The following is a 24,928-nucleotide window of genomic DNA, read 5'->3' as shown; positions in this document are numbered from 1 at the left end:
GCGTTCCTTTCACTCCACCACTCGAAAATACAGATCCGATGCTTGCGTTGTAATAGGCTACCGCTTACACAGCAACAATTCACATTATGCATTCAACAACAGAATATCACCCCACCGGGATGATCCTTCTGGTAGCCTGTGAAATAGATAATGAAGCCAGACGTGGCCGTGATCATGGACAGCTACCACCTCCGGTAGAAAAGACTAGGGGTAGACTATAGTAGTTCTAGACAGAAAATAGGCACGACATGGTGCGTCATTTGAGGACACTCCTCCTGAGAACCGTCAACTCTCCCACTCATCCACATCATACCACTGCGGACCCAAACTCAACCTAAATAGGCTAAACAATAGACAATGACGCTGAAATATTCCACAGTCGTTCATCTCGAGGATGGACATTTCAAAGAATGTCAGACGAGCCGAACCTCAAAGCGTGTATTATACAGCGTTTGATTATTATCATTTTAAACTGCCTCGTTAGGATAGCAAGCAACGTTATCACTTGGGCATACTGGGACTGGCAAAGTGAACACACAGCCGCAAACCAAACCAAAATCCAGGAACCCACAACCCCTAGTTCGTTCTGTTGCCAAAATCACTCGTGATTAATTATTCTTTGAGACATGTAGCCATTGCTATGTCATTCAAAACATTCTCACTAGTTGCAGGTTAAGATTACGCCTGAAATGTGAAACATAGCTACTGTAAAACCAATGCAACCGAACTATTTTTCAAACAACTCTTCCTTCATCTTGACAAAATCAAATAAAACTTAGACCCAAGTCAACGCCACGGCGGGCAAATGTAATAATCAAATTTCCTTACCTTGAAATGCTGTCTTGATTACAGGGCTTCTCGCAATAATATTCTCACGGTTTGACATATCCAACCCAGCTAGCAAACTGCTAACGTTGTTTTGCTTGTTGCCACTGTCGTGCCGAAAAGTGAGTGCCTGCCAGAACACGAGTGCCCTCATTGAAACCAATGACATTTTTTGAGAGAAAATTATACACATTTTTGCAGAATGAATTACATAATTTATGAACTAAAATATGCTTATGAAACATTACTCGTCCTCCACTTAATATGAGCTATTTGAATGAAACTGTAACATTTGTTATGACTGATCTGGCCTCACAGTTGTCCTAGTAACTGCTATCCAGACAGCTAAACAATTATCGAAAAACACTTGCGACACCGAGGGTGAAGTTTGGTCGTTTATGGATGATTGTGAAACTGAAAAACATACAAATACATTCGTATAAATCTCTTGTGTTGATATGGATATTCGAATCAAATAACAGTTACATAAACACGGCATTGTGTATATGAATTTCACTGCCGTAATATTGGAGCTAAGCTAACATAAATTCATTGAGAGTAAAATGACAAATTAAGAAGCTGGTGTACTAGTTAAGTCGGAACAGATATAACATCAAATACAAATATTATTCACTTACAGAGATTGCCTTTAGCTGCGTTCAAGGAACGAGAAGTTAAACTGGTGGGTTTCATGTAGCGCTTGAGATAACTGTCAAAGAACCATGGGCATTCTAAGGTCTCGCAGCTGGAGTACAAATGTAAACATATGTCAAAATAAGGGTTTTCCTGTTAAAGGCTGGCGTAGCCAGAACACTCCCCGCCTGGTATCATTAATGATGCCATATTTACACTACAACAATGTCTGATACTTAATCGCTCTCCCCGCCATTCTCTGATGGGAGTGGCGAGATTGTGGAGCTCCATGGAGCTGGGCCTGGGTGCAGCGCTGTTGGGTGCCTATTGCTGTCACACTCAGTGCATTTGATTACCACCTCACAATTGCGGGCTACATGCTTGTTTGATGCACAACACTTAAAACATATGTTCTTCTCCTGTAGAATCCTTTTTCGTTCATCAATTGTCATTTCTCTGAAACCCCGGCATACTTGCAGGGAATGTGGCTTGAGATGTAGAGGGCATTGTCTCTCTGGGTCTTCATTTGCAGTGGTGGAGTGTGAGTGGGCAGTGTCAGTTTTATACACAGAGACTGATCTTGTGTTACTACTGTGACTTTCACTGACCTTCCTGCTTGCTGTGGTCGGGGTGAGAAGGCTAAAGCTTGGGTCGTTGCGTGCCTTTGCTTGCCTGCGTATAAACTCTAGGAAGAAATGAAAAGGAGGATAATAAACCCTGAATTTCTCCTTGTATTGCGAGCCTTCCATGACCCACTTCTCCTGAAGTGAGTATGGCAGTTTCTCCACTATTGGATTTATCCCCCTTGCTGTGTCAAGGTAGGATAGGCCGGGTAGGTAACCTTCGTGCTTTGCAGAGTCGATCTCTAACAGCAAATCATACAGCTCTCTAAGCCTATGGTACTCTTTGTGTGATATTTTAGGGAACTGCTCAAGTTTAGTAAAGAGAGCTCCCTCTACAGCCTCAGGCGCACCATACATCTCCTCTAACCTCTCCCATACGAGCCCCAATCCTGCTGCCTGGTCCCTCACATTTACTGATCTAATGCGGCGTGCGTGTGTGGCAGATTCTGGGCCTAACCACCGTATTAACAAATCTAGCTCTTCCCCTGCTCTAAGATCTAGGCTCTCGATCGTATTCATGAATGAGCTTTTCCAGGATAAGTAATTTTCAGGCCTGTCATCGAACCTGGTCAGTCCTGATGACACAAGTTGACTTCTTACCAGGTACCTTGCTAAGTCAGATGTGGGTGTGTCACTGGGGTGATGTGCTGCTCTGGGCATGGGAGGACTGTAGTTGTGGTGTGTGGGCATGTGGGTAGGTAAGCTTGGTCTGGAAGAGCTGCGTTGTTCGTGCTTGGGTGCGTGGGCAGGTGAGGCTGGTCTGACAGGGCTGTGCTCAGAGTGTCTGGATGCGTTGGCAGGCAAGCTTACTCTCTGAGGGCTGCAGTTGGTGTGCTTGGGTGCGTGGGTGGTTGAGCCTGGTCTGGGGCGGCTGTCATCTGTCTGCTTGGGTGCGTAGATGGGCGGTCCGGGATGGCTGTAGCCGGCGTGCTGGGGTGCGTGGTCAGGTGATCCCGGTCCGGGATGGCTGTAGCCGGCGTGCTGGGGTGTGTGGTTAGGTGTTCCAGCTCTGGGATGTCTGTAGCCGGTGTGCTGGGGTGCGTGGTCAGGTGATCCCGGTCTGGGATGTCTGTAGGCGGTGTGCTGGGGTGCGTGGTCAGGTGATCCCGGTCTGGGATGTCTGTAGCCGGTGTGCTGGGGTGCGTGGTCAGGTGATCCCGGTCTGGGATGTCTGTAGGCGGTGTGCTGGGGTGCGTGGTGAGGTGATCCCGGTCTGGGATGTCTGTAGCTGGTCTGCTGGGGTGCGTGGTCAGGTGATCCCGATCTGGGATGTCTGTAGCCGGTGTGCTGGGGTGCGTGGTCAGGTGATCCCGGTCTGGGATGTCTGTAGGCGGTGTGCTGGGGTGCGTGGTCAGGTGATCCCGGTCTGGGATGTCTGTAGCTGGTGTGCTGGGGTGCGTGGTCAGGTGATCCGGGTCTGTAGCTAGCATGCTGGGGTGCGTGGTCAGATGTTTCAGGTCTGAGATGACTGTAGGCGGTATGATGGGATGCCTGGTCAGGTGATTCAGGTCTGGAATGTCTGTAGCCGGTGTGCTGGGGGGCATAGGCAGGTAAGCTTGGAGGAGGACTGTAGTTGCTGTCTCTGGATGTGTGAGCAGGTAAGCCTGGTGATCTGAGTGGGGGGGTGCGGTCATCATGTCTAGATGTGTGGGTAAACAAGCCTGTATGTGACTGGTTACTCAGAGATTCAATGTGAATGTGAGATATATCCACAAACACATCACCTGCTGCAAGGTGGTCATTAAGCTCAGCACTTTGATGCAAGTCTTGTTGAACTGAACGTGAGCTGTCACTGTGATGGCTGTGTCTTTCTACATAGTCCTTGGTGCGTTGTTCTGAACTTTGTGTAAGTAGTAGTATATCTGGTCTACTGTGGTACTCCTTATCAAAGTCTACAGCTGCAGCCTCCATTACAGCTGCTTCAGCCATGGCAGCCTCTGCCTCTCTCTCCCTCTCTAAGGCGATGAGTGTTGCGTCTAGTCGGGCTTTTTCCATTTTTAAATCTATCTCTTGACGTGAATATGCAGCTCTTGCCTGCGCGGCTTGGGCTTTAGCACGAGCAGTAGCTGCTGCCAGCGCTAATGAAGCTGTACTCGTATGCGGGTTCGCTGATCTCACGGATGCGTTTGTCCTGTCCATGGCTATGGATGCGTGGTCTACCTTCCTCGTTGACGTGACGTTACACTTGCGTGCTGGGTCTGTCTTCCGCTGGCACAACAATGCGGTCTGGTCATCAGCAGCTCTTCGTAGGTCTCTCTTTTCACTGTTCTGGCCTCACAGTTGTCCTAGTAACTGCTATCCAGACAGCTAAACAATTCCAGAAAAAACACTTGCGACACCGAGGGTGAAGTTTGGTCGTTTATGGAAGGTTGTGAAACTGAAAAACATACAAATTCATTCGTATAAATCTCTTGTGTTGATATGGATATTCGAATCAAATAACAGTTACATAAAAACGGCATTGTCTATATGAATTTCACTGCCGTAATATTGGAGCTAAGCTAACATAAATTCATTGAGAGTAAAATGACAAATTAAGAAGCTGGTGTACTAGTTAAGTCGGAACAGATATAACATCAAATAAAAATATTATTCACTTACAGAGATTGCCTTTAGCTGCGTTCAAGGAACGAGAAGTTAAACTGGTGGGTTTCATGTAGCGCTTGAGATAACTGTCAAAGAACCATGGGCATTCTAAGGTCTCGCAGCTGGAGTACAAATGTAAACATATGTCAAAATAAGGGTTTTCCTGTTAAAGGCTGGCGTAGCCAGAACAATCATAATTCCCATTCCACATAGCCAGTCTTTTCGGTTGTACCACTCACTGTGAAATAATCAAATAATATTCTGTCCAATCTCCTGAATCAATTTCCTCAGCTCTGGTGTCTTTACCACGTCTTGTTTCCCTTGGAAATCCAACTTTGAGAATGATCTTAGTTTCGTTATGAAATCCACTTCGATGGTAGCAGTCAACGTGAACAAGCTAGCCAACACTAATGACTGACTGTATTGAACTTCATATAGTGGCGCTATGACGTCACTGACAAAGCTAGACTCAACGGCAGAATGAGGGTGAGGCCAATGTGTTGCTCGCCGCACTACTCTATTTTTCAATGGGGTTATGCCAAAGCGCTCAGAGTAAAGAAATGATAATCACACGTAGAAAATAGTGAAAACAAATATCAGGAAAATGAGGGCACACCATACATATTTCTATTAAGTGTATAAAAACGTTTAATACAATATTACGAATTGCATACACAGAACGAGCAAAATGGCGCATGCGCTGAAGCTTGTTACTGAGGGATTGCGCAATCTGCGGTGAGGCCAGCTCGGGAGTTGGCCCAAATTCAGTGTATTCGGAGCAGGAGGTGGGAAAATAGTGCGGTTTTGGCCACAAAAATGATTGAAAATGATTGAAACTGTTTAAATACTGCACAAATGGTAGTTATGGTAAATATGCTCGAAAACAGTAGTTATTATTGTTACTATTATTCACATTTACTGCATCTCATCATTCTCATGAAGTCTAGAAGAGACAGGTGAGGCACAGCCTCCCCTGCCGTATTGGAGTGCACGTGCCTGTTATGTATATAACCACGGTTCTATGAGTTCCGGATGACCGCCAGAGGCGGGTGGTGCTTACAGCACATGGATATCCATGCACGTCAGTGCAGGTCGAGTACTTAGTAACAACAAATTCACTTGTGACCTGGGTGACGTCACCCGGTGACCCCGGGGTCGGGGTCAAAAGAGCAACGCACCCAGGAAATGTCCTCTTGGCAAAATTTCTCGTGTACACTCCGAGTGACAGCCAAGCTCTGCCGGTCATCCGGAACTCATAGAACCGTGGTTATATACATAACCTTCGTTCTATATCGTTCCTCCTGACCGCCAGAGGCGGTGCTTACAGCACATGGATGACCAATACCAACAAAGTCATGAGGAGTGCCCAACCGTCGTCAGTGCTACTGAGACGGACCTGAAGCCACCGCAGTCGCCACAGGATAATGTGGGACGACATCAAGACAATAAAACCTGGTGAAGGCGCAGCCGGATGCCCAGGAGGCCGCGCTGCTGCATACGCCTTCACACGTACCATAGGCCAAATGCGAGCCAGTGCAACCTGGTCTAAAGGGGCCCACGTGCTGCCAAAGTGAGAGAACCACAGGGGCAGCGCGCCAACCTGGTGGGGAAGCAAAAGGTCCAACCGCACCACCCTGTAGCCGTACCAGATGGCTCGGTACCACCTCCGGGTCCAGCCTCCATGGATGAGGCGGAACACAGGAAAAGAAGGTCAGCAACAGAGTCCTGTACGATGTCCACAAGCGTACACCAAGACCAAGGCGAGTGTCACCACCACGGACAAAGGCAGAGCAAGCAGCCGGAGACAATGCAGAACAGTCTGCGGCATTGGGACATGGCGTAGGCAAGACCACGTACCCATACCTCAAGAGGCCACAGCAAGCGGAGGCCGAGGGAAAACGATGCAGGATGCCGGGGTCGGCACACACACACACCAACACCTGGAAGGGAGTAGGGCGTTAGACAAGTAATAGGAAAGATACAGACTAGAAAATCGCCCCACCAAAAAGTAACACGAAAGAGAAGAAAGAGACAAGGCACGTCCAGAAATGAACACAGCGAACGCACACAGTAGGAGCACCAGCAAAGAAACAGAGGAGAACCCAACTAGAGAAGACACAATGGCGGTACCGAGAAAAAGAAGAAAAAAGGTACCAGAGAGGCAAACTTAACGCAAGGAAATCGAGAGAAAGCGGGGCAACGCCCACGTCAGACCGAAAAGAGGAGGAAAACGAGAAAATAGAAAAAAAGCGGCAAAAAAGAAAAACACCCCCACACCCACCCCCAGGGGCACCCAACGCCAGGGAACCACCAAACCCCCCAAACATGTGTCACCAAGGAGAAAGACGCCAGCGCCCAAGAAAGGAATACGAACGACAAGACGCGCAAGGATGGACGGAAACCACAAAAATAAGAGCGAAAATGGACGATCAGAGAATGATCGCTAGGAAACGGACAGAGAAGGAAAATAAAGGCATAAGACAAGCAGAGGGGAGAGAGGAAACAAACCCCAACACAGTAATGGTCATCAGAGAAGGAAGAACAAGTGGCTGCGAAATAGCGCAAAGCACACAAGAAAAAAAAAAGGCAATCACAAAAAACAGAACATGCCAGCGTATAGTAATATCCGGATAAAAATGGGCAAGCAAAACCTTGCCACAAGATACCCCGGAAACAAACACGCACCCCCACACACTACACCTAACACACAAAAGGGACACATCAGGCCTGACAAGCAAGAGTCAGAGAAGAGTCAAGAGAGGCAGAGAAAAAATGAAGAGGACAGAGGCAAAAAAGAAAGAAAAAAAAAAAGAACCAGAGGACAGAGACGCGGTACTAGAGCACAACGAGAAAAGAAACACCAAAAAAAAAACAAGCGGTGGGAAAACAGAAGTAGAACGCGGGAAAACAACAGCACCCCCACCCATGCCGCACCGGACAAACGAAGGCACACCTAGAACAGAGATACAAGACCCAAAAGGCGAATAGAACCGAAACAATGTAGGCCACTTCACAAACTCCCGACAAGAACAGAACACAAAAATACCAGCACCACGTATTATGTCCAATTCAGCAAAGGCAAAACCGGAGAAACAGGCAGTAAAAAAAAACGAGAGGCAGGGATGCCCAACCCGAAGAGAAAGCTACAAGACCTTGCACGAAAAATGATAGCATCCCATCACAGACAGAAAAAAAAAAAAAAGGAAAGAACAGAACCATAAGAAAAAAAACAGAAACACCATACTGCAGCGAGTGACAATAGCAAAAAAAAAAAAACCCAAGAAGAAAAAAAAACCGTGGAAGCTATAAAGTGTGCCCCCGGCTCGCAATACTACAATCTGAACAATAGATGTAGAGCAAATAGTAGAGCATGTCCAGAACAGGAGCCAATAAAACCGGGACGAAGGAAGGCAGATACAGAAATAAGGTACCATAGAATGTGCAGAGGGCCAACAGTCAGGTATAGCCGGCACGAAAAATAATGATCGCCCACGAACTGAGCGCAAAGCGCATCGGTCAGCCAACATACGGATAATGGAGCCAGCCACAAACACAACACGAAGTCAGACCCATGTAGGAGAGAGACAGAGGCCAAAGATGGAGAAAGTAACAGAAGAAACAAATAAGGGAATACACAAGAAGGAAAGGGAGAGGAACAAGAAAAAACAAGGTAAAAGAACAAAAAACTAAAAAAAAAAAGTGAAAAAAAAAACGCGCAACCGACAGAAGGACAGTACAGAGACTACAATGTCCAGAGGGAAAAAATAAGCGCCTGCAGAAGAGATACAGAAGATAAGCGAGAAAAAAGAGAAAAGTGACAAACGAAAGAGAGAGAATAAGTCAATATCCAAAGAAACGCAAAAGAGAGACATGGGACAAGACACACAACCCGACACAGAGAGAGAGAGCTCAGAAAAACAAAAAGGCTGGCAACGTGACTGGCAAACAAAATCAAAGCAAAAAACAAAAAGAGCAAGGAGTGCACAGCCAGCAATGCAGTATAAGAAGATTAGATAAACTTGGCAACAGAGCAGAAAGCAAAAGGGGAAAAAAAGAGAAAAAGAGAAAAGAAATACAAAGCCAGGAACAATCGGAGCAACAAGCCAGAAAGCCCGAGAAGAAAGGCACGGCAGACGGAAACAGGGGCGCAGCTCGCTTCGCCCCCGAAAAAAGAGCGAGAAGTAACCAATCAGAAGTAAAAACCAGGAAACGAAACAGAAATAGTGAGCGACACGAATGAGCTGCAGGGGGGCAACTCCATATACATCATAAGCCAACTCAGCAAAAACAGTGATGAAAGAGAAAAAAAAACCCCCCCCCCCCCCAAACAGAGATGTATAATATAATTAGATAACAATGTTATGCATGTCATTCACGAGGGTGGGGAGGGGGAAAAAAAAAAAAAAAAATGATCATAGCAAGAATCGGAAACTGTAGTCGTACGGAAAAAGCAAAGAAGTTAGTCGGAACGAATGTAACAGAAATCAAAGAGCAAAGCAAACAGTGATGCAGGTTAAGAAAATGAAGACGACTTCAAGCAGAGAAATAGAGTATTGGAAAAGAGAAAATAATACCAACAGAGACACTGAAGAAAGAAAGAACATTGGGAATAATACATACGAAGCAAAAAAGGCAAATAACAACTCGGAACACCGATCTAAAAAAAAAACGGACTAAGCCCCACAATAAACATGGAGACGGCGAAAAAACACAAAGCAGAGCCCCAAGAGGATGAATACACAGAATTAGAGAAGAGAAGGCAAAACGAAAAAAAAGGATGGTTTGGGAGAGCGAGAGCGGTGATAGTCGCGGGAAAGATGGATAGATTGTGTTAGAATAGAGGTAGTTTTGTTGAATTGAGAATGGGGACGAGGATGGAGGGTCGGGCGTCGCGTTTTTGTTGAGCCAGGGGGTGGACTTTTTTCCGGGGTCGAGATTTGTTTTCCTTTTTTGACGAGTGGTGGGCGTGTGGATGTGTGTTGTTTTTTGGGGGAGGGAAGTTTAGAAGGAAATCATTTTCGGAGTGAGTGAATGTGTGGGAGTGGGATGACTAAGGTTTGGGTGTGGGTGGTAGAGTGGTGGATAGGATTTAGGAGGCTGGAGTACGGGATGTCTCTTGGAGTTGTTTCTTCTTGGTTGGTTGTTTCGAAACACGGGTTGACAAGCCACAACCCAAGGATCGTCCAGCAGACCATCAATTTCTTGGCAAACGTAATATCTTGGACAATAAGAGGGATGAGACATCCCACGGCTATACTAAGATCAGCGAACAAAACTGTGAGAACGCGTGTGACCTGTGTTTACAGAATCATGGTGCGCGGGAACGAACGCGCAGTGACGAGACTCAGGTCGTATCACAACTGGAGCAACTTACGGGCCAACGAGCGGCAGAAGGCCCCTTGCAGCAGGACGAAAAACGATTTGTGGGGGAGGCAATAGTCTGGTGAGTGTAATTGGTAATATGTGTTGTACAGTCACTGTATGCTAGTGTGCAGAAAAATGCTGACGTGGTGGCCTACAGAGACACTGCTCTCCAATAGTGATGAGTTCATGATGGATCAAGTGCCGACTCCTTGCTATCTACCCCAAAGCAAGAAAAAACAAAAAACATATATGAGTAATATACCGACACATTATACTGGTCGGCAGATTCTACCCCTCGACTACCTAGCAGCACACCACCAGCATGTGCCAGAAGCGAATTGAGGCAGACTGATACGAGCATGCAATCGAGGGGAGACAGAGGAATCACTGTGAACATGACAAGACTGACACTGGACACAGGATGCCTTCACAGTGGTCGTGGGAGATTTCCAACCACGAAAGAAGTCTCAAGTATACGAGTACGTCCAAATTTTCACCAACATGTTGTATCTTTCAACAAGAGCGACAAATAACACCAATGGACTTTGTTTATCCCCCAAAACAAGGAGCATTAAACGGCAAAGGACAAGCACACACCATCGGGCCTATCAGACAAGACCTAACGAATTGCTTCAAAAATGACTGCCAGCCATAAAGCGCCAAACACCAAGGGGATAATATAAGAACTTCACCAGAACCAGTTCCTGATAGAGAGGTGAGGGAAATGGATGGTCCAGAAGAAGTCGGTGAGAAGAGTGGGGGGAAGGAAAAATGGCCAGAGTGGGAAGCCGTGTCTGTCACGAACTAAGTGAAGAATGAAGACTGCTTTGAGAACCACAGATTGGGCACATCTGTTGCAAAACAAGGCTGCTGACCCACAGCAACCAATCTTATGACATGTGAGGGGTACACAGGACACCGCTGAAACACACTCCTACGTATCACAAGGAAGAGGCATTGATGTGACTAGAAAAAATAAAACGCAATCCCCTACATCAGGGGGCACAACCAGAAGTCTCATAGGGGTGATTTCCAGCTTGAAGAATGTCACAGACTGGCTGTGGGCCAGAGACAAAGCCTTCAGAGCAGAGAGACGCTAGCCTGGCCGTCAAAGCAGTGTTGTGTAAAGCAAGCAGTAAGCGCAAACCTTGTCCCCGGGCATAAGGAGAAAGCAAAAAAGCGATAGAGCACCGCGACAAAATAACAACATTTCAGTTCAAAGACAAAGCAGAGATGTTGTGGACACAGAGCCTGATGGCAGGGACGTAGTACAGGCCATTCCCGGACTATAAGCCCGCACCGACGAAGCCTCGCTGTGACAACAACACCTCTATGGCTAACACGACCACTGAACACAGTTTCTGTGACGCGCTTCGTTGAACGCACAACAATGACACTCATCCACAGAAAGAAGAAAACTCACCCCTCACCCCCCCTGAATCAACCCCAGTTTGTACCTGTCCTGTGCCATGTGTTGAAGGAGACCGCTGGCCACCGCAATCAACCCTCAGCAAAGGCCAAGCAGCATGATTTTTATTTTTTTTGCCACAGACAACCGACCCTGGGACCGGAGTGTTAGAAGTATTGTGGCAGAAGACGGAGAATGAGGGTGGAAGGATGTCTTCACAGACATCTTTTAACAATGCTCTATTGGGAGCAAGCAGTCATCCCATCACTTTTCAAAGCAGCTGCTACCATCAATACCCGCGTGCCGAAGAAATCATCAAACCAGTCATGCTGCTTCAATGAATACCAGTCCTGTTGTAGCAATTGACGCCTCATAATCATGAAGTGCGTTCGAGACGGCTTAGTCCTCTCACCCCACCCCCCCCTATGTCACACCTCAAAAGCCACAACTACCCCCCACACCATGCGACCCCGTATACCAGTTCGCATTACCCGAGCCCTAAGCGGATCACGGGAGGATGCAATGATGCTGCTGTCCCTCCATCCAGCCCTCAACCCCTGGTGACATAGAAAAGAGACTCATACTGTGAGAATGCTGTTTCATTGACTTCAGAGCTCAGCATTCCACGCTGACCCCCCCGACCCCCCCCCCCCCCCCCCCGAATGGAAACACCAATACCCATTAGTGACCCACAACAAAAGAGTCTCATTCAGAAGTAAGCATGGTACGAATAACTAGGTTTCAAGCGCAACCTCCACTCTGCAACCTGAGCTAGCTGGAATGCCATGATTGCACCCCTCACCCACCCTCCTGAGTACCACACGCAAGCCCTACGGGGTAGGGAATGACAAACCTCAAGCCCTCTGACCGCCTGATGCACGGAAGTGGCCTCCGCAGAAGGTGCGATGTGAATTCTCCAGCCCCCTGCTGGTCACACGCTGCCTGACACTAGTGATGTGACACAACGACCGCACAGTCTAGTACTTAGCCTAACATTAAATCACTCATATCCATCTAGTTGAAGTGAAATCTTCTGCGGCATGAGTGTTATCAGACACTGTGTGGGGCCTATTCACATAAGGAGCGGCATGATGACCCCCCACTACAGAGGAAGTAGGACCTGCTGGTCCAGTATAGGGTGACAAAGTACAAGCAACCTACTGGCTGATTGTCAACAAGGGGACCAAAAGGTGATTTGTTGTCAAGCTTTCAGAGGGTCCAAAAAGAACAAACATGCCAACACTTGAACCGATCGACCGGTGGATGCTGTGGAGTTGTTGAGAGTGAGCAGCACACAACGGTTCCTTGGCGTTGCACTATCAGCGACGAACCTTCTCTTGGACCGCCAACATCTAACATCACAGGCAGAAGAAGGACCCTTTTGACCGACAGCATCTTACTTACATGTGCCGCAACAATTATCATAGAATGGCACATGTGCCGCTCACTACCCTACATCATGACACTATGATAACAGAGGAATACCATACGAGAGCGTCGTGTCCAGCTGCATCAACAGTTCGTATGTGGGATTGGAGTAGTGCTGCACAGAGTTTTTCTGAAGAAAAACAGGAGAGGACACATCCAGGCGTGTTTGTGAACACCAGCCGAAGAAGCTGTCATTGGGCAGTCACCTACAATGGTCCGGCTCCCGTGAACAGGAGCATCTTACACCGAACCGCCTCAACTCGGAGAGATAGTCGACTGATGATCATCAAATGACACAAGCCACCCTGCACATAGAATGCTGCAGCCTATCCTGCCCTCTTGGAAAGAGCGGTACCGAGGCGCTATCCGTTCGCCCGTACCAGCCGGGCTTGCAAGCAAGCACGATGCATCAAGCCATTTGCACCCCCCAAGATACTGACACTCTAAACACGCACTCTCTCCTTCACTGTCAGCGGCTCTAGTCCAGCCACAGGACCACGTGACCAACGCTCCCCCCCCTCATAACCGAACACACCAGTGTATCTGCGAAGTGACGCCTGGAAGCATTACCACCTGCCACTACTACATCTGTGAGAGCTCGATACTATCCAAAACCTGCTGCACGCGAGACTCAAAAGCAGTACCACCTGACACACCACACAACGACACACAAACACACGATCACAAACACACGAAGCACACTTCACACACGTCAACCAGCAACACTAGCCACACACGACACACAGCACATCACCACACACAGCGAAGCACTACACAGCATAGCACATCTGTACGACTTCGCTGCACTATAACCCAATATCATAGACTCACACTGACACACAAGCTCATTACTCTACTACACATACACTACACACACACATCCACACAAACACACGACACACATACAGACACGGACACACACCCCCGACCGCCACACGCGCACTTTCTACCTGTCACTAAAAACACACACACACATCAACACAGACACGCGCATTCACAAAACACGATAGAGCAGAATTAACACAGCACCTACACACACACAGGGTACTGCGTGCTGGTGTATTTAATATAGCAAAAACTGATTGTTTTTTAATATTATTCTTCAAAGTGGACATTACTATTACTATGTCAGATACGCTTATAAAGGACATTGTAGTAAAAAGAAACACATAAATACCTCCTCTTAATGTACTGTTCTGATCGACAAGTCTTCGGTGTTCCAGTCTGGACCAGTTTAAAGGATGTCTCTGTATGAGCAATAGTATACTTCCATACTGGGCTATGTCATTGTATGAGTTGCCTAATGTCTATGTCTATGGACTGTCTGATGGTCCCTTACCTAGAATTGTGCGTATGCGTCTGACGATGGAGAGAGCAAGAAACGCACAATTGCAGAACTTTCTTTGTATGACCAAGGCCATGTAGAAGAGGAATTGGACAACTAAACGATTGACGTGTGAACCTTGATCTATGCTGTCTTGCAGCCGATAGCAGAATCATGGTGGCCGTAACCATCCACACCACGTATTAATGATGTATAGCCGCGTGTAGGGGCGCAGGTTCTAGTCACCCACTGGCGGCTCGGATATGTAAACAGCGAGGACTGGAGGCACCGCAGCAGAGGCGAAGTGTTCTAGCGAGGCATCAACGTAGATACAAGTTCTGTCAGAAAGGGAGACAATAAAGGCGCAAAACAGCAGAGAAAAGAGGCGCTACCTGTACAACAGAATAGGGAGCGGGACACACTCCCACATACATGCTCGTAGACCGCGTTACACGCAGTGCGTGTAGGCACCAGGGAAGGGCACGCCCCAGCGATTGAGAGCCATGGCGAAAGATCACCAAGGGCACACGGGAGTGAGCAACATAGCCGCCGGCTTGAAGACAGATCATAGAAGAAGCAGACATACTGTCTTTGGTGGGCAGGACGCCCTGACTCCGATAACAGCAGTTAGTATGTGGACATTCAGACACAGTGTGGACCTACAGAGGGCCAACGGGCAGCGAAACAGTCAAAGGCCCCAGCAAGTGTACGTTAGACCCGCTAAGGACGAGTGCGGCACAGGCCTAAGATAGAGGCAGTGGGCAAAGCGCGACGTACAATAGGAGGCTGAGAGCGGAAGTCACTTCGCTATATGCTGTAAACCGCCGAGGCAAACGAGGAGATGGCGCACGAGGGCACCGCGAACGGCTAACCACAATAGCAGCCCAGACGGTGATTGAAAGCCGCACCAACGGCCAAAAACGGGCCTACCAGAGGATTGAACCGATTGCACAGTTCCAATGGCGTATGGCAAGGACAAGGCAGAAAGAATAGGGCATGGAGCGGAGAAACCACTCACTCACACAGCTAGCAGCAGCCGTAGAGGCGTAGACACCAAACGGCACACTCCTCAAGGACAGCCTGAACAGGACGGGGCGCCAGCCCTACGGCCCAACCATGGTAAAGAAGAGTAGAGAGCCCTACACAGCAGTGATCTGGAGCTGGAAGCCACTCCAATCTCACGCGGGCCTAGCAGCCATGACGGCGCGGGTGCCCTGGGTGTGAACCTCAAGAAGCTCAACGGGCGACAACCGGCCACTGCCAACAAAGAGCCTGGAAACGGACTCGTACCATTCGAATGGCGATGAATAAAGGGGAAGCCAAGGCACCGCCAGGACAGGGAGCAGGACCACACGGGTTTCAAATGCAATCATGCAAACCATGCCCATTCGATACCATCACATAAGGTTACAAGGCTCCCTCCCAACACACTTCAGAATGCCGCAGCGAGCTCAAGGCGTAAGCACCTTGGTGGCATAATCCCAAGAGGCCCACAGGCGAAACCCACCAGGCCGTGCCAAACAAGCAGAAGAGGGACTTGACACTAAAACAGTCGAGGAACAGAGAGGATCACAGCGAGTAGACAGAGGCGAGGAGAGGCAAATCATGCAACTCAGGTCCCACCAGAATCACGTTACGCCAGCTGACCGTAGTCTTGCGCACATGTGGTTGACAGAGAAGCCTATCAAGTAGGCTCTACAAGGCGGAAGCCTTGCCCCACAGCCACATGAGTGATGCCGTTAGGCGAACGTGTTGGTACATACCGCCTAGTATGGACAACGAGAGATGTGGTAGGGGAGAACAGCGGACGAGTACGGGAACGCGCACGGCCCGTGAACAGGACCAATGCAAGGGCAGCCACAGTTGTGCCCAAGCATGTGCGTGCCCACTTGTGTAACCCGAGGCGCAAAGGAAGAATGGCCAGACGTGACCGGACGATACTGATCTGGAACCCGGTCAACCATCACCATAGCAAGGCGCGGCCATGAGGTGAAGGAGAGATGTATTCTAGTTAGCGCACGCGTCGACGGTAGTGGAGCCATGCCTATAGGGGCGGGGAAAAACACCACATTGCCGCAGAAAACAAATTTCAGGGAGGGGGCCCGGTGCCAAAGAGGCTGGTGCAAGTGTGTTTCCGGAAGAGATGTGTTCACGGAACAGAAGAGTTGACCGGACACCATCCACATAAAAATAGAACCGCCGGCATTGTGTGGTAGGTTTTTGAGAGCTACACCAGCGTGGAGAAAAGAATATACACAGAGTGATAGTTCGATAGACCTCAGGCGAGAATCACACAGGAGCCACACATAACGCAACTAGGGACTGATTGTGGGAGCTAGACACCAGGACAGATTGCTGAGACAAAGATTGAAGCAAAGAATCGGACCAGGGTGTTAATCATGCACTACGACCTGGTAGCTAGATGCTTAGAAGCAGCCTCGTGCAGGAAACGCCAATGGCTCTGGACACATGTAGCTTCCCAGGCGGGCCCCAGCGCGAGATCACGACCCGTAGGGGTCGTTTAAATAAGAAAAGAGCAGTCACCAGTACTGGGACCCCGTAGGTAACGCACGCAGGACGACATTGCTATGAGTCCAGTTACATGCACTGAATGAAGGAGCATTGTCCAGCCGATGTTTTAATCAGGCTTGGCAGGCAACCGGTGATGGTCTATGCATTGCTAGTGGCGGGGCTAGTAGACCGGAACCTGCGCTACGTCGGCTGTGCTAGGCAGCGGCGATGCGAGAGCGAGAGCCATCAAACTGCCACCCTGTTGCCCTTACGAAGCAGGGAGGGCTAGAGTGTAGGCAGGGTTGGTAGAACGATCTCAAAAACTCCAAACAGACCAGCACCACGTCCACCTACTGACGCCGATTGGCGCAAGCGGGCGCGGTCAGGCACGGAAGGTATCTCACTAGCTATGGCGCATTTAGCATATCGTGTTGCAGGTGCGACCATTTTCAGGCCAGAATAGCAGGGTATAAACCGCCGCCAACAGGTAGTTCCATGTGTTTTATAGGTAGAGGGCACTCCTAGTGAGATTGGTTGTCGAATAATCCACCCTAGAACAGTGAGTCTGCTGCTGAAGAGACGGAGCAAAGTTTAGCTTATTGTAGTGAGGGAAAAATAAAACACCCAACATGGAAAGGACGGGAGGGGCAGCCGAGGAAGGGGGAACTGGGGCTGACAAGCAAACAATGCCCAACCAGGTACAACACGGTGTAGGGTGGCGGCATAGCGGAACCCAACGGAAGTCAATAAGGGAAGCACGAGCAGGGAGGCTGGAGGGACGGACCAGGCAGGCGAGCAGCAACAATGAGGAACAAAACACAGTTAGAGGGGAGATGAGACCCCGCCCCCAACACGATGCGTACACATAAGCATTCAATTTGCAGAATAAAAACATACACCCAGCCCGGAAGAAGGGTCATCCCAAATGGGGGTCAGTAACGGAAGGCGATCAAGCACGGACGTAGGCTTGGAGGAACCACCCGTCACTGACAAGAGTAGCGACACTGACAAATAGCATGACCCAGGGGGCGGAGAGGCCACCCCGAAGTTGGCAGCCCAAACAACATGGGTGTAAGCATCACAAATGCAAAATATACACCAGAAGGGCGGAGGGCCATCCAATGGGCGGATACAGTAGGGAGAATAGTCACAGCATGGTAGTGCGCGGAGGACACCGTGCTTTGCAGACAAGGAAAGCACTGCAAATTGTAAATGTTATAGCCACTGCTCAAATACCACAACCCAGGGGGACATGAGTGGAGTGGGCGCACCCCAACTTCTGGCGGGTCAATAGATGAAGTTCAGCACAGGATGTTTATGAGGTGACGACCTGACTGCGAGTGGACAGACAGACATCTGCAACAATTACAAAACCACACCGGGGGCGAGAGAACCCGCGGAGTGAGTACGCCAGCAAGGCGCCAGCTGACAGGCGTTGGGGAGAGACACCAAGCCTGACAAGACAAGAGCAATGACACAAAAAACTGCAGACTATGCACATGTTGGCCACTGGGCCGGCCGCTGCACTTGTGCCACACCAAAGCGAGCATCGCACAGTAGGAGACCACTCAACCACAAGCCAAACTATGACACCATAGGAATGCACAAGAAGATGCACAGCATATAATACAAGATGGGCAAGGGCAATACACATCACAAGGGGCGGATGGCCACCCCCAACGAGTAGGAGGTGACAAACACAACAAAACGGGGGGAGGGAACCACAGAGGTGACAACTGAGTGAGTTACACAGGCCAGTTGTCAGAGTTATCAATAATACCACTAATATACTATATAACTGTCTTAGGTTTGTTTTGTTCTTCTTTTGTTTGGTGGTTTTTTTGGAGTTGTTTGGGTAAAAATTGATAGAATTAGAATAGCAGTCTGTCGTGGTTCCCTAGTATGGGATTGAACGACTAGCGTCAAGTTGCACTTACTAAACCATGTAAAAAATTGGAATGGCTCGGATAGTAGGTAGCGGCCACTATCTCTGCCGAGGGCCCTTACGGCGGAGACACCGGGGGCATTGAGGCCCAGGCATGGAAAGATTGTAGATGGAACCACCGCCACGGTGGAACAAGGAAAAGCCGTTAATGTCAAATACGAAAGCGACGTATAAATGCTACACGGTCGAAATGAACTTAGAAAGTCAACAGAATTGCGCACATAGCAACCTCAAGCTAGAGCCGTGGGACAAGGCACAGCAGGCTGGAGGCCGCAAAGTACTGACTAGCGTATAAACAAATATAGTTAGCAACGTTGCTGACAAAGCGAGAGTTCAAATTTAGTTTGAGCACGGTACTAGAAGTGTCTGATATCTATGAATAAATAATACAGGATGGGAGTTCCTCGTGCGCCATTAAAGCCGCTTATCAAAACAAAACCACAGAGGAGGGGATACATCTGGTAGAAGGAAAGCGCAAAGTGGATGAGATGTCAATGAAATCATGAATATTAAGGGAGCGAACTGAATTAGTTATTAGCGCGGGGATCGCTCACCATTCCACCCACGCGCAGCATGACGCCGAAGTGTGTTGAGATCTAACAAGCTAGTTCGAGTAAGATTTCACAACAGAAAGAGGGAGTTGGGCGAAGATAACCACAAGATCCTTGTCCGTACCAACAACAAACGCAGCGGCGGGAGGAACCACCGCTGGAAAGTTTGGAACCAAGCCGGCCGACAGGAGAAGAAATGAGGGCTGACAAGAAATAAGATATTAACAAACACGGCATTACCTTGACACAAATGAAGTTTGAGATGAAATGCGAGTGGAAGCCTGATCAAGCGGGACGTGGATTAGACTATCTTGGTTTGTTGAACGACAGCGTCGGGGTAGCGGAGGGTAGTGACACACAGGTAGATTAGCTCTCAACGTGAGGAAGACCCCCCCCCCGATCCCCGCGAGGACGACTTCGGCAAGTGAAGGCAACCAAACAGACGCGAGTACCATCTACGAGCTCAAGACTGATGGGATAATCCTGGGGAATGGTCTGGCAAAGACGGCAGGAGGGGGGGGGGAAGACGCAAGGAGCGAAGGAGGCGAGGTTTTTGGGGTGGACTGTAAAAAACACAGCCCCAATCCCGAGGGTAATGAAACCGACAGGCGCTAGTCCAAAATCCAGTAATGTTACATTTCACAGCACTCGCGACCTGCGATGATACGCGAGAAATGAAAAGAGGACATTTCCTGGGTGCGTTGCTCTTTTGACCCCGACCCCGGGGTCACCGGGTGACGTCACCCAGGTCACAAGTGAATTTGTTGTTACTAAGTACTCGACCTGCACTGACGTGCATGGATATCCATGTGCTGTAAGCACCGCCTCTGGCGGTCAGGAGGAACGATATAGAACTTATCTGAGTAACCAGTAGACCTGTCTGTTTTTTCAGTAACAACATAGTCTATCTCATTAGGTACAATGGAGTAAATGGTGTAACAGCTATGTAATGCCATGTGCCAGTGTTGTAATTGCACCACAAATGTACTTTTACTTTTACTTTTGACACCTCTGCCTGTGCCTAGCTCAGACATGGCTCCAGCCATCTGCAAACGGGTCATTCCATGTCAATTCACATGATTCCCTAGAATCTCCCCACATGACCCTCTCCGATTTACCCGATCTCCCACATACAGGTACCTTTTAATGTCAATTGAAAGAATACCAAGTATTAGCACCCTACGTCCAACGGTTGCAGAGATGAAGCCCTCCAAAGTTGGGGTGCCATGCCCACTCTTCAAGCCTGTGAATTGCATACAAAATTTACAAGCAGATTTTGACACCTCTGGTTTTAGTTTGAAGGAAGATACAGGCCTAAAAATCACCATGGCCCCTCAATATGACTCCGTCTACCAGATGATGTACTTACAAATGGCATGCCTTGATTATTTTTGGCTTTATTAAGCCTTAAAAACTGAATTTGTGAAAAGCGTGATGAAGAGTCTTGCCATTTTGGGGTTCCAGAACTTGGACACTATGTATGCTTTGGGAGTTATAATTGATTTTCCATCATATTTGGGAACTGTACAGTGTATTCCAAAACAAACAACTTTGGAGGGCTTCATCTCCGCAACCGTTGGACGTAGGGTGCTGGACTTGGTATTCTTTCAATTGACATCAAAAGGTACCTGTATGTGAGATATCGGGTAAATCGGAGAGGGTCATGTGGGGAAGGCGTGTGAATCGACATGGAATGACCCAAACTGAAGTGCCATCCCATTCCAAACCCATAGGGTGCAATATAATGTTGGTCCGCCTTTTCTAGCAGTCAGCTCATTGGTCCAGTTTACTTCAAACCAACAGCAACGTTTTTCTGTCCCATTTTGTAAGATATAGTCTTACCCATCACAATGGTGAATGAAATGGTCTGCTCATTGTTTGTCTCAGATTCACTTGTGTATGAACCGTAACAAATCTCCCCATAAACACAGATAACAACACAAGAACTGTATTAACAGGCCATTAGTCTTTTTTTAATTTTTTTTATCGATGTACATTGAGTGAGTATGCTTGTGTCTCATGCAGCATATTGCTGTCCTGACGAATGAACTGGCAGACCTGGAAGAGCTGCTGCAGAGCCATCAGAGCAATTGCAGGTACACACATACACGAACGCGCACACACACACACACACACACACACACACACACACACACACACACACACACACACACACACACACTCAAACACAGAGGAATGGTTAAACCTCTAGCATAGTACCTTGACAAGGTTCTGAAGTCTCCGCCCTATTTTCTGATACACCTTGCCTTAACCCCTAAATCACACATATGCTGTACCTCAGAATTTATGTGAGTTGTGTGCATACCAAAATACATAATTATTTTCACTACACAAGAGAAGTTGCATGTTTGACATTCAGCCACTTGATCCGCGGTGCAGCAGTAGGGCCGACTGTTCGCCTTCAGCCTCGGTTCACATGAAATGCATGAGGCACACGTTGTAATCTATTATGTACTCTCGCTCAAAAACTAAAATAACATTTTTTGCCTGCCGAAAAATACTTTTCAACGCCAATCCAAATATTTAAAATTCACTGTTGCCATATGTGAAATCCAGGACACATCTGAAACGCAATCAGGATTGAGCTGGATTCGCCCTATTCACTTTCTTTCAACAATTTTGTGAGTTGTGACCCATGCTCCATCAGTAGAAGTAGAAGGGTGTGACTTTGGCACCCCATTGAAAATTGACATCAACTGCCAATTTACTTTGAACTTTGACCTCTGAGATCTGTGTCTTCTGCAGGACGATTCAGGAAGTGACTGAAGGACTGCAGGAAGGAGAGAGCCAGCCCAATGTGGTGGTATGTTAACACCTCCCCACCCCCTCTCTCTGTTTCTCTCTCTTTCTCTCTCTCTCTCTCTGTTTCTCTCTCTCTCTCTCTCTCTCTCTCTCTCTCTCTCTCTCTCTCTCTGTCATACAATATAATATTTCCTATGAGTTTTGCAGAAAGAGGAGGACGGTCCACTGCAGAATGTAGACACTGGCATTAAAGAGGAAGAATGTTACGCTGCTGTTGCTGATGGATATAATTGTACTCAATCTGGTATGACACACACATACACATACACACACACACTGTATCTACCAGTGCCCATCTTCTTCCTGAAAAGTTTGGTGTGCTATTTGGATCATCGCTGGGGTTGTGGTAGTGTTTGACTGTCATGTCATGTAATAATAAATCATAAATAAAATAAATAATAAATAAAATAAAAATATTTTTTAAATTAATAAAATAAAATAATTAATAATAATTTGCATATGTACTGTGTAGATAACCTATGTAGGTCTAATATAATATTCCACAATGGAAATGTAGGCTATTTGCCAACCTATCAGTCTAAATGTAGTAGGCTATATGCCTATCCAATGTAGGCCTACTAATGAAACAAATTATTGCATACAATATTACACTAGGGCTATTTAAGATTGTAGGCTACTGAAACTGATATATTAGAAATTATAAACTCAAATTAGGATGGTCTACATGGGCCTACAAGAAAAAAAGAAAAAAAACTTGTCACTTAAAAAAAAACTATATGTTAAAACGGCTTGCCATAGGCGTGCGTCTGTGAGATATGTGTCCTGCCTTCTCTCACTGTCAAAGACTCCCACCTTCTCTCTTATCTGTCGCTATTTTTAAGGTGTTTCAGGGACTAGAAACTAATTGACTGTCTGTTGGCATTGACAGCAATTACATCTTTCAAAACAATAACGTTGACATGACTAACACTATCTTAAATGCTGACGAAGTTGCCGATGTCGCGAGATCATAGCCTACCATGTTCATGCAGTCTACTATGCACGCGCAGCGCCATGTAGATACCAAAACGTTGCGTGAGGAATGTAATATCTCGCGGTTCGCTTTTTGATCAGGGCTTTAGTAAGTCCGCGTGGCGTTATTGACAGCTGATAGACAGCCAGCACAACAGTACCCTCATGCTGACCGTACAATAGACTAACCTTGCGAGCTGCAAAGGCGAGCCACATGCTGCTCGAGAGTTGCGCAAGGAGGACCAGAACTGTGTACCGATATTAATGTCCATTCAGAAGTTGACGTCCTTCTGTAGGCTATGCCTGTTTTGTTTTGACTACTTTTCTAGACATTCTTCTTCTCTGTCAGCACTGCAGTCACTGGAAGCAGCAACAAGCGCGCTGACGCTTTCAAAATAAAAGCCACGAACGACGGTCATAAAAGGCAAAAAAAAAAAAAAACACACAAAAAAAAAACCTGCTGCGTTATAGCGTTAAAAAATTTTCGGGCGATATTGACCTCAATACAGGGTGTCCGCGGAGTCTAAAAAAGTCTAAAAAAGTCTAAAATTACACATTATCCATTTTAGGCCTAAAAAAGTCTAAAATATAGGGATTTTTTGCACTTTAGTCTAAAATTGAGTTTGAGTAATTTAAGACCTACGTTTCAATGCAAAATATCGACAAAGGATTAATGTTTATTTGTTCTGTTTTGCTTTGGTTTTACGTCCTTTTACACGCCGCTTTTTTCTGATATTGTGGCAGTTATGGTCTGTGTAGTTCTACATGACATGTTGCTGTTTGCAACGTACAATAATAAAACTACAGATGTGATACGGAAATGTACTGTAGCTCCTCCTCCCCTTCCACCGCGCAGTCTGACCAAAGATTCTCTATTCTGACTACTAACCCACGTTAGTAGTGTATATCTAGACATTGTTTATATCTAGACGTTGTAAAAACGATATTGGCGTTGCGGTGGCCATACATTAGATAACTAGGCTACTTGACTGTGTTAAACACCTGGAAGAAGTTAACTAATGAGGGAAGTCAGTCACCACCTCATTGAAAAAGAACGGATTTCTATTTGGAATGAAAGGTGTCGATTTAAAACAGAAGTCAAATGTGACAGTGCAAGCCAAGGGAATATGTCAGCACCAGTGTGAATCGTTGCAGGTAAGAAGTGATGTTTAGTCCTTGCGGTGGTGATGGAATACCGGTAGTCAGGTGTTGGCCGTGGCTTAGCGTAGCCTCAAAGTTGGCGAAGCTTGATTGTGTCTGTGCGAGCGAAAGAGAGTAGCGACGGTGTGTGTGTGTGGCTAATCTGAAATTATGAGCGAGTTAACAGTCGAATTCCCATGGAAGTGCCTTTGTTGTAGGCCTATTCTGTTTGATGCCTTGGTATTTTCTACTGGTTCTGTGGTAGCAATTTGCAAACTGGTGGGCATTTGAGCTGTTACGGACATGTCCACGCACAAACGTTTCGTGTATGCTGTCACATGCACTTCTCATTAGAAGCCAAAGCACATGAAACATATTGTGCAATGGATAAGATATATGCTATGTTGTCGATGGATGATTTAGTTGTTATAACACCGTTGTGCATTTTCTTTGCCTGCTGCTTCCGAATTGATCACCATTTAGCTTCACGTTATGCTGCTTGAAAATAAATATAGATCAAACGAACGCTAGATTTTGAACACCATACAGCTGCGCATTACACCGACTCTCGCGCCGTGGCAGAATCTTTCTCGCGTCGCGCTCTCTTGAGCTGTCATTCAGGTTACACTCTCGCTTGCGTGAGACCTCTGGTACAACCCCCCTAAAACGAATAAGGCATGCATCTTTGGATTGAGTGGCAAGGGCTGAGTTGGTCAAAATTTCGAACTATTTTGTTATTAGTATTAACTGCCATAAGACGTTCTCTTGGACAGTAAATTGTCAATGCCTCCAATA

General features: G+C 47.3%; 1 protein-coding gene across 4 annotated transcripts in view; it reads left to right on the top strand.

Annotated features, from left to right (window-relative positions):
- Window positions 1–24,928, top strand: part of LOC134463957 (zinc finger protein 568-like) — a 44,599-nt gene that overhangs the window by 11,519 nt on the left and 8,152 nt on the right. For all 4 annotated transcript variants that reach the window (XM_063217343.1, XM_063217344.1, XM_063217342.1 and 1 more), the window contains exons 5-6: window positions 21,965–22,022; window positions 22,169–22,265. In XM_063217343.1, coding sequence (XP_063073413.1) covers window positions 21,965–22,022; window positions 22,169–22,265 — 155 coding nt within the window. The remainder of the gene's footprint in view (window positions 1–21,964; window positions 22,023–22,168; window positions 22,266–24,928) is intronic.

Source organism: Engraulis encrasicolus, chromosome 15, assembly GCF_034702125.1.
Source record: "Engraulis encrasicolus isolate BLACKSEA-1 chromosome 15, IST_EnEncr_1.0, whole genome shotgun sequence".
In the NCBI taxonomy this organism is placed as follows: domain Eukaryota; kingdom Metazoa; phylum Chordata; class Actinopteri; order Clupeiformes; family Engraulidae; genus Engraulis; species Engraulis encrasicolus.
This window is presented reverse-complemented; position numbering and strand designations above follow the sequence as displayed.